The following is an 11,669-nucleotide window of genomic DNA, read 5'->3' on the forward strand; positions in this document are numbered from 1 at the left end:
CCGAATAAAAACCGTAAGAGCAGAGTTCGAACATGAAATCGGATAGTTGGAAACCGTGTGATTAAACCACTAAGCCACCCAATAACGTAAAAAGCCAGGTGTTTTGTGTTAGGGTCACCAATACTATCGACCTATCAAAACCGTTATAGGTTTTAGTGATTAAAAGTGGTGAGTTGTTGATTGCAATTTGAGTGATTGAACGAATAAACCACAGCTTTAAGTTTATCGATTAACAAGGATATTGCCGAATATAACAGCTTTAATAAATTATTTATGATAATAAAAAGTAGCAAAGTTTTAAGCAAATAAGATTATATGAATTAAAAGTGACTGATGCATAAAATGTTGTTTATATTTACAATAATTAACAATATCCACTCGAAATATTTACAAAAGGGTTAACTAAAAATTTGAAATAGTCATAACTCATGAATCAGATGAAGATGACTCGTTACTATTTTTCATTTCATCAGACAAATTTTTTAATCCATTAACAATGAAAGACTGATGATAGTTTAAGTCTTGTACAATTTGTTCGCCTCTATTTTGCTCTAATAACATCACCAAATGACTACGTGCACCATCTAAGCCTTGAGATGACAATGTAGCAAACTCATTCAGTTGTTGTACAGTCATGATCCTATAATCAACAATACCGCCTAAAATAAAATGCATACAAAAAATGAAGATGTTGAATTGATTTAGATTTTTATAATTTTGTTTAAAATTTGAAATATTACAACGATAAGGAAACCAAAAGATGGACCACGTACAGTTATGAATAGATGTGGAAGAAACTGACCTTAACCACATTTACATTAATTTTGCTAGCTTTTCAAGTAACATAAATTGTTACAATATGACCGTCAGTGTTTTCCAACCGTAACACATCTCAAACCGGTAAGTTGGATCACTACATCTCTGAACTATTGAGAAAAATTATATGTTCAAACAAACTCTAACTAAATGAATATCTCTTTAGTGTTATGGATATTTTGTATGTTCAATGACTGACTATCAGCCAACTCATATCACTTTTAGTGAACAACGTAACTCTAAATGAAACAAACAATATGGTTAGTTTATTAGCTTATGGACTACTTCAGGAAAAAGTAAATTAAAGCAAATAAACTTAATTTTCAATACTGATCAATCCAAATTGTAGTATTTAAAAGGTAGTATCATTACTGCTTTTATAAAACAAATACTACTGAATCCATATCGTGAAGTACAAATTAAATTTGTGTGCAGCTAATCACAATGTGGTGTGTACTTCTTGTACGGACAGGTCTAAGTAGTGTGTATCAGTAATTGAAAGTAGAATTCTGACAGACAGAAAAGGAAAATGAAGAGAAGAGAAAGAAAACAGAAAGCAATCAGAATAACAATATGGATGAAAGAATGGAGTTTGTAAGGGACAACTCAGGAAAGATGGCTAAATAGTGTATTTAATGTATTGTTTTCATATTTTACAAATACAGTGTGTGATTTGGCATAATAAGAATTGCTTTACCGCACTCAAGTCTTCGTTTATTACAACAACAGTAGCAGTTATAGAATTGGCAAATCATATACAACAATTTAAAAACATCTTATAAATACAAAATCCAACCAACTCCTATAAATCATATTCCTTGGTTTCCTTAAAAACGGATAGGGTAGTACTGTGAAATATAGGACACTTACGCTATACTAGCAATTAGTAGGATAATTAAATAATTATGATCGCTCGGGAAGCAGAATTCAGAAATAAAAAAGAATTCTGGATGTGGAGAATTGCTCCATAGTATTTTTGTCTAATCACTTGAGATAAAAAATTGAATGCAATAGCAACCATAACTCCCCCGAATGTTTTTTCATAAATACTTGACCACTATTATTTTATATTACTTACTTTCTTAGTAATGTTTCATAAAAGGACTAATAACGTCATCTTTTTTTTGAAATCGAAGTCAGAAGGTGAGTATCAAGGCAAAGTTTAGGGTGTATGACATGAGAATACAGACGAATAAAAATAATGTAAGACTCAGCACGACAGTGGCATTAGTTAGCATTGTCATAACTCTAATCAACACAAAAGTGGAGGCTCTCAACACATAAGTATCTATACTACTTGATTGCAGTATAAAATTTAATCAGTTAAATGACAAGACTTTCTTTTACCTACCAAGCAAAAGGAGAAAATGAGCTTTTTTGGTTATGTTTATTGCATAACGACATTTTTCAGGAGTAGGCTCAGAAAACAGATACGCATTAGGAATATTTGAATGAAGCATATAGCGTGTAAACATTTCATAACGAGTTCCTTTAGAAGCTTCTCTATAAAAAAAGCCAGAAAAAAAATGAGTAAGTGATAAAAAAACGATTATTGATGTTAATTTATTAAGCTTTGCAATGTGTTGCAACCTACTGATAAGTATATTAAGTAAGATGGTACTAATCGACTGATGAATTGTATCAAGATGATAACAAAGAACAAGGTTTATATCAAGATAAGAATCAATACTTTAAACTATGAGGCATGATTTTATTCATCAGCTGAAACAATTAAGGACGTGTTCATACAAGCGTTGTATCAGTCAGGAATATATAGAAACTGAAAACCACATGGATTCTGCAGGGTAGTATATTTAATGTTTACATGAGAAACGAAAATACAACACAAGCTGCAAGTGAGTTGTTCAGTTTAATGCTTAAACTGTATTGACTGGTTGGTTAGTCACGAGAACAACTTGACAAATAATCTTGAATCAATAACACTAGAATAGCCAGGTAAGGCAGAGAAATAAATACATTTTAAACTTTTTAATGTCCAAATATTAGGTCACAACTTCAAAAACATTTTCAATCAATATAGATTTGACAACCGGTTAATATCCCTAGTATGTATCTATCTACTGAGGCTGAAGCAGCTTACATCCAAAAAGGGTGTAGACTTTTATTTCCTTGTTTTATTATTATTATCTTTATTCAATATTATATTTTTGGCACAATATAGGATTCTCAGCACAAAGTATTTCAACGAATCTCCGTTTCTTACTCCTTCGTCGATCCTGACGATAAGTATTGAGTGATCGCCAGTTGGAAGTTAGCAGTCCGGTCAATCGACATCTGAATAATGTACATTCTTTTCGCTGCATATTGTCAGCAACCACGATATTTCTGATTACGCCCTTTGTAACCTTTACAGCGAAAGGTTGTACACTTCATAAATGCACCTCGGATTAGGTTGTGCGATTAATTAACCATAATGATGTCTTATCACACACTAAATTAGATAAGTGTTGAAATATCTAGATGACAGAAACAGGTAGCTTCACCCTTGAGAATATTGACGAACATGAAAGCAACATCCGATATCCATTAAAATTTCTTGTAAACATCTAACACCAGAAGAACATATACTGCAATATTAAACTGTTGTGGCAAATTAATGAAAACACTGGCTAAACATTAATTACGATACATAAGTTCAATAACAGGGATATGAGATAATTAGTGTTAAACATTAGGCTAACTAAGAATTTACCCCTATGAATTTTTATTGACTAGTTCTTTATATTCCCTTTGTTAAAACCAACAGACAATTACAAATAGTGGAAAATAAGAATAGACATAAATAAAAACAGAACTCACCTTAAAATAGATAATGGAAATCCTTTGAAATGCATATCCTTTAAAAGTAATTTATTTTTTACAGGCACCATTTCACGAGCTTTATGATACAGCTGTTGAAATACTAGTACCATATTATTATTCATAGGCTTCAAAAAATCCTCTTTAGCTTTCTCAATCAGAAAACTTCGATATGGATTATTTTCTTGCTAAACAAAAGTAAATTTAATGACAATGATAATAAACTGAGATTAGTATTTGAAAAGTGCTTAGAATTGAGAACACAAGTGTACCAATTTCACTAATGTCACCTATTGATCAATCATATGGCCATGTGCTTAGCTTCAAATCGCATATCGAATGTGTGAAGGAAGTAACGATGCAACTCAAGACTGTTTAATTACAAATAAGTAAGACAGGATTCTAATCTACAACCTGATGATCAGAAGTCAAATCCCTTAAACTTTAAAGTCATTATTCCATCACTGGCAGAACTAGACAAACTGGGAACAAACCTCATTATTACATGACAAAACAAGAGATATTGATATAGAATATAAAACAATACTACTATACATGATAAATGGGTTTATAGGTAGGAGGTCAATCCCTAAAAGCCTAAAAGAAGAAAGTATCGCCTCTAGAAGAACACCAAAGATTACAAATAAAAATGAAAAAAAGTAAACAGCCATAACAAACACTGAGAATTTTGATTTAGATGAAACTTTAAGACAAACTCTTCTTTGAATAGTAATATTTAAGTAGAGCCTTTTTTAAAATTTATTCATTACTTGTAAACCATATTTTCGATATTAACTCTACAGCTGTGGATACTACGTTCAATTTGACTATTTTGTTGTGTATCTCATTGATTTTAACTTGTGTTGATTTGAAGTAGTAACTACTGCTGATAAACACTCATGCTAGGGCTTTTAAATCCAAAACTCTATTACTTTTATCCTGATTTGAGAACAAACAACTGCACAGACTTCTCACGCTAATGGTCCTATACAACTTATAACAGGAAAATTATTAAGTACTCAAGATATTACTCTATAAACAAATAGTATCATCGATGTCTAGTAAATGTTGGCAAGGTGTGTTAAAATTCCCAGACAGGAAACTACAAGCTGTTTGTAGAATTGGTAAGTTGTAAAAATTATGTGACCAGTGATTATGAGTGATTTGAAAATTCTATCAGCTTCGAATAAGCTAGTGAATAACAAAATCGCTTAATTTGTCAAGTTACACTATTTGTGATAAAGACAGAATATTTGAATGCGCTTGAAAACGAATAATTTATCGTTCAGTAGTCCAATCTAACAACTAAGGAATGCGGTCATTGAGTGTGGAAAACACCCAACGGTTAAAAATCTTTGATAAGTGCTGAGACACTAGGAGTAAAATATTAGGTGAGATCAACTGAATAAGGAAGAAAAATCAGACCTGTGTTATCCAATGGATAAGATTGGATAAGATTGACACATGATATTAATCCATGAGGTCTCGATTGATCCGAGGTATGTATGGAGAAATAGTTTTCCTCGAAGATGAACACAAGACAACCTCAGAAAAGAAATGCAGACCTGTAATGACCCGGTTTCAAAGTAACAGCAGTGCAGCATACACAAATAGACTTTATATTTAGTTGGACATCTTTTTATCGAATACGTTTTATTCCCTGAATAATTTAATTTACCATATTTCTTTGGTTCCTGATTGGTTCCCGATTAATATTTGTGCTAGGTTTCACTTTGTCTCTATTTATGTGCATGACAAATATGATAGTGAAAAATGTAACATATGATGAACAATCCAAGTAGGTATTTACAATTCAGATCGTCGAATTAAGTTAAAATTTTGTAATATGATGTGCTGCTTCAAATTACCCCAATTATAAGTGAGAAATGTAAAAAAGAGTGAGAAATAATCCAGAAAAAGGTCTCCATATTTGAAAGCGTTTATTACATTTATATGAATCAAAAAAGAGAATAAGTCTTTAGTCAGATTAACCCAGATAACTTTATAAATAAGAGCAGCTAAGGATATATGACATATCGACTGTCGGGTGTGTAACTATCAACAGAAATAACAATTTGTTAGTTGGTTATAAACAACATAGGACCTGACAGAAATATACGTCAACCTCGGTAATTACACAACATCAGTCCAGTGAGAAGTTAACAAGATGTATATTATGTGAGTTGATATAACAGTAGTTACAGTGATAATGAAAAACTAAAGATGAAAATTTCCAGTTAAGAAAACCGATGAAATTGAAAATATCGATCCTCCGGAGATAAAAGACAAACACAAATTCAAATCAAACTACATATTGAATAATAGGGAAACCTAAAGAACAACACTTAGGATGTCAGAGTTATGCTCAAACACACACATAGAGGGAGAGAGGAATGTCATAAACATTTTAAAATGTTTCAGTTCATGAAACATAAAAACCGTGTCGTGAGAGGTATCAGCTGTTTATCATGTTAATGATGAATGGTATATAACTAGCAATTCTAAATCAGAAGGGATATTTGAACCCTGGGTTGTAATTTTAAATTCAGTGACTAAAATATTAGTTAAAAATACATCTTTGAACACATTACAATAGTCAGTCGCTTCCCGTCGTTATATAAGGATTGCTTAAGTGTATAAATAATCTAGAATATTTCGAGGTATCATTCGTGACTATTAAAAACAACTTAGCTGTCCGGAATTAGATTTCGAGTTTGTGGTGTATCTCGGACTAAATAAATGAGTATCAACTATCAACAGACACGGTTAAAGACTAACCCAAACGTTTACTATTGCATAGAGATAAAGAAGGTAAGTAGAAAGAAAGGCTAACTAAGCTTCCAAAAAGCGACGTAGTGTACATCCACCATACGAATTAATATTTTTCTGCAAGTCACCGATGAAAAAGTACATAACTCAAAGTTTCTAAATTCAGTGTCATAAGAAAAACTTGTAATCGCTTACACGCAGTCGATTTTCTTCTTGTCTGCGCAGACGCTGTTCGACTGGATGCACATTAATAAGTGGTATAACGGGCTTTGTGACCTCTCGAAATAAACGCTGTTCAAGTGTACCCGGATCAGGAACATAGCGAAACCTGACCGACTGTCCTGTGCGACCGAGTAAACAAAACCTGATGTGATGAAAAATTGGTAGCTGATTCATTGTTTGTGCATTAAAAAATTTAGTTATCTGGAAAAAATAGTTTAAAAAAGCAAAATTAAAGTGACACAAGCTATTCCTAGGTACACATCACTTGATCAGAAAGGTAAATCGAATACATGTACAACTTATCGATTCGCTTTTAGGATAATAAAGTGGACTTATTCGTGATCGCAAATTCTCAGCATTACTGCTTTATAAGTTGATGGTGTGTGTAGGCCCTTTACGAGATAAATATTGAATAATCAAAAGATGAAATTAAAATCACTCAACAGCAATCCTTTAGAAAGTCATTTTTCCCAAATAGGCTAATCGATAACACAGTTCTGTTTAAGGAATATAAAGCAAGTTTGAATTATGAAATAGAAAAACAAAAGAACCATTTGTCAGAGTCCACATTAACATAAAGAGGGAGAAATCATGAGAAAATGATACTATCAGTGTTGAGGAACTGAAACAAAATCGATGAATTTTCCGGTAGGAAACCAACCTATGAAAAATCACATGAAAGGTTATGAAAAATCAGTGAATTTCAACCAGTTACAACTAAGGACCTGTACGCATGTACATTTGTTCTAGTTGCGATACCCATTTAGCACGAAGAGATGTCGGGCCAAATCCAACAATAGTAGAGATAGTAACAGTATCAGTGGCAATAAGAAAGGTTAAACAACGAAAATACTACTCGAAAACAAAGTATAAACTAGTGAAATAAAGACGGAAAATTATGAGTTTAGAATCTCAGAATTTGGAGGAAGACAAAGAATGGATGCACTTGCGATATTGCAAACGATTTTGAGCTGTCATTTAAAGTCTCTAACAATTGGTCATGATAATCACGCGAACCCCAACCAGGTATCCTATAACTATTACCATGATTCAGTCCAATAGTCAATGTCTCCATGGACTGATGCTGTTTTTGTTTGGTCGCCCCTAGATTTCTTCCGACCAACTCCTACATCAGAAAACTGCCCGTCGGGGTAGGCGGTGGTTGGGCATACGTAACACATACCCCAACCACTTCAGTTGATGAGGATTTACTACCTCATAAGTCAATTTCTTATCTTTACCTAGTACTTTATCCCTAACCCAGGGATTGATTGCTCTGTGATCTCAAAATACACGAGCAATGCTTCGTAGACACCTATGGTCGAATACCAGTAACCTACGAATATCCTCTACTCTTAATGGTCACGTTTCACATCCATAAAGTAGAACAAAGTGAACTGCTGCATAGTAAACTTGCTTTTTGGTTGGGAGACGGATATCTCGCCTACGCGCGCAAGTGATACAAGTTGGCGAAAGCCAATCGAGCCTTCTGAATCCTTGCCGAGATTTCGTCAAACACCAGCCCCTCAATGCTGATGAGACTACCAAAGTGAAACGGTTAATGTGTTCAACTGGTTCACCCCCTATCACTAATTCGGGCGATGAGGCAGCCCAATCCTGAAGTAACATTTTACATCTGCAGAGAGAGAACCGTATCCCAAACATGGTTGTATTGTTACTTAAGGTGGTCAGAACAGTGCATTTTGTTAGTGTCTACAGAATTGATAGGTGGTCCAAAAATTATCCCATCAAACTCGGAATACGATAAGGAGCAAAATTAACTTAAACATATTGAAGAAGTCTACGTAATGACCGTGAGAATAAAAGCAATGAAAAAAGTAGACAAGTCTACAAAAAACAGGCATTGACACTTCGGGAGTTGGCGAGACTGTTTAGAAAGAAGATGAGACGGTGATCCACTAAGTTCGGGAGATTGTAACTATGAGTAAAACGCTTAGAACAGCTTGACTGTTTTTCAGTTACTCTTCAGTAGCCTACTGTTACAAAGCCACTAGAATGGGATGTCAACAAAAGCACCCGACTCTTGATGAGGTTGAAAAAGTCACAGCTAACCTAAAGAGAGGGGGAGCTAAAAGCCCTGATGGATTACTTTCAGGAATATTTGAGGATGATGGTTCAGTTCTGGTTATTGGATTGACTGGGACATCATATGACTGGTTTCAGTCGTTGATCGTTCCAGTCCATTCAAAAGTGAAAATCTCGTAATAATCACGAAGCAATCAGTTTGACTAATCTAGTTTCCGAATTTTCAGCCACAATAATTATTCAACGCTTAATTGGGGCTCGTGAAGATCAAATCTGGGAAAATCACGCTAGTTTAAGACTTGTGTGAGAATGTATCGACTAAGTATTCCTTCATTCGTCAAGTTGTGGGACAGATATTTACCAACTCCCAGCAAAAGTTGCATTTCTCGACGTTAATGTACCGTTCGACTCCTAAGATCGACAGGTTTTGTGGCAACATCATTAAAAGATGTACTAAAAAAATATTAACTATGTACAGGTTCTCCAGTCGAAAACTACTGGTTGAGTCAAAGCTTACGGTGAATTATCGAAGCTGATAAATTAAAATTGTGTTTGTCATAGTCACCTGCTTCTCCCAATTTTACCTAACTTCGTCATTAAAATTCTTTAAGAGATTATACCTATCGCTTGACTTATCAGGAATCGATCTTCTACCATAAAAGTCTCCTGCTGGTGCAGATGATATAGTTTTGTTCAGTGAAGACAGATACTCCTGATAACCTCAAACAACAATCCTGGCATGTTTGGGGTACGTCCCAACCCCTTCAAATGAAAAATGTTGCTTCAGAACTGGTATGTATCAACGCCTGAATTAACGATAGGATGCGAGACAATTGTGTTGATCACTTCACTTATCTTGGGAGCATCATTAACCCTAGTGGGTTGGCGTCTGCCGAAATTTTGGCACGAATCCAGAAAGCATGGTAAACTTTTTACAACTCGCGTCACCCGTGGCTTAGGTAAGACACTCGTCTGATAACTGAAAGACGAGTACACTGCTCAACAGTTCGCTTCGTTCTACTTTGCGGGTGTGGGACATGGATTTTGGAAATAGTAAATACCTCACTAATATCCGACCAAAGAGGCCTTTGAAGAGTTACTTGTGTATATTAGAACTATCGAGTTAGGGATTCTGAAGTTAGACCCAGGGGACGGCCGAGGTTGGGGAGTCTGCTCTTCCTCTCGAAACGCTCTCAAGTGGCCACGTGCATACAACCACTGTCAGGGGAGTTTTACTCACTGCCTTCTCACGGCATTACTGCTGTTTGCAAATTTGACAGGAAGAAAAGCGAATGTCCGGCGCTTTGACTGGCTCGGTGGATATGGAGGGTCCACCTAGGGGAGTTAGAATATCCTGATTTCAAACCAACAGTGAACATGGGCTGTAGAGTCCTGAAGGAATAAATGGTGTGTGAACCAATCTCTGGTCACCGGCTACCATGGGACTGCATCTCCTTACGTTGCTCCACTGCCTTGTCGATTAGACTTTTAAGTCAAAGGCCCTGGGTGTGGCTCCCTAAGAAGACCACCTGCCACAGGAAGGCAATAGGTAGGACTACCCTGGCAGTGGTTGTATGCACGTGACTATGTGAGAACATTTTGAGAGGGAGAGCGGACTCCTTCCACCCTCAGCCGTGCCGAAGCATTTGCGGGCACCCGGCCAGTATCACAGCCATACAAACCACTGGACTCTGAAACAGTGGTCAGAAGGTTAAACAGTCGCTGCAAGGTCTAAGGGTTTTGGGTTCGACTGCTAGTGGTGTCATCGTACACTAAGATGAAACAGCCACCCAATGCTTCCTGGCTTTCAACAGCTGTCTAAAGTCACTCTGTTGTACCAAAAATTTAAATAAATTTATAGCTGCAAGAAAATTCTACTTTTTTAGTCTGAGCAATTTTTTCCATGCCTGTGACGTTTCGGAATCTTTCTAATAAATAAGACTGAGCCCGCTATGTAGTGTACAAACTGAATCTATGGTTTATGTACGAAGTAGACATCTTGAAACAGAGTTAAGAAATGAACAACGAGAGCGGAAAACTTTCTAACTTATTTATACAAGAAGCGATTACGTCATTTACACCTTTTCATTCTGCCGTAAACAGGTTTTAGGATGAATAACAATAAAACGTCCTCAAAGCAGAAGTGAATTTTTACAGCAATACCAGTTGCAAAACTCACTAAACCCTGAGACCCAGTATTTCTGCTAGTAAAAGTCCATGGCAACCTAGAAAGTACCGTATTTTAAACTACTCTAAATTTTATATGAGCCGTTACTAAGAACGCTCGTTAGCAACATGTTTGGAGTCAGTGTTTCAACTTTTAACGACAGAACCTAGAGAATCGCGTGAGAAACGACACGGTTTGAATATATTGAGTAGTGCAATATATATATTTATATGAGCAATGCTCAAATAGGTCAGTGCGGTCCAGATTATTTCAGATTGCCAGTTTTTTATGCGAACGCCACTGTCAAGAAGAGCACCTATGACTACGTTTAAACAGACACTATTATTCCTACTTTTGACAGAGCTTTAAGCTTAATTTGTGTGCAGTGTTTTACCCCAAAAGGTGGGGCTTCGGTGAAGGATAGGAAAGGATGCATTGTATCCTATCCATATAAAACCAACCGACTAAACACCTAGTCAAAATTGAACGTCAGTTTCTGAATACAAGAAGAAGAGTTTTGAGAATTTCGTGAAAGGCCAGTCAAGTCGAATCGGAGATAATCACAAGTGGTTGTAAGAATACTCTGAAGAAGATGCAGATATCCTTTGAATCACGTTTCTAGTTAACTGTTATTTTAGAAGAGACAGAAATCACTTATATAACATAGCCTGTTATTTTTTATCAGGGCAAAAAGGAGACAATAAGGCTTCAGCTAACAATTTTCAAGTCTTTCACGTGGAAATGAATACAAATTAGAGGAGTTTGATGTATAAGACCCACCAACTACTGGTTACCTTTAAGTAACGCAGAAACTTGACTTGTCGTCTGT

General features: G+C 35.4%; 1 protein-coding gene across 1 annotated transcript; it reads right to left on the reverse strand.

Annotated features, from left to right (window-relative positions):
* Positions 1-328: 328 nt before the first annotated feature.
* On the reverse strand, positions 329-11,669 carry Smp_085780 (hypothetical protein). The gene is made up of 5 exons (XM_018799349.1): positions 11,635-11,669; positions 6,601-6,828; positions 3,637-3,824; positions 2,168-2,319; positions 329-659 (listed from the first exon to the last, which is right to left on the reverse strand). Exons 2-5 carry the CDS (start codon positions 6,799-6,801, stop codon positions 427-429), a joined length of 774 nt encoding a protein of 257 aa, XP_018651147.1. The 5' UTR covers positions 6,802-6,828; positions 11,635-11,669; the 3' UTR covers positions 329-426.

Source organism: Schistosoma mansoni, chromosome 3 (genome assembly GCF_000237925.1).
Source record: "Schistosoma mansoni strain Puerto Rico chromosome 3, complete genome".
NCBI classification, from domain to species: domain Eukaryota; kingdom Metazoa; phylum Platyhelminthes; class Trematoda; order Strigeidida; family Schistosomatidae; genus Schistosoma; species Schistosoma mansoni.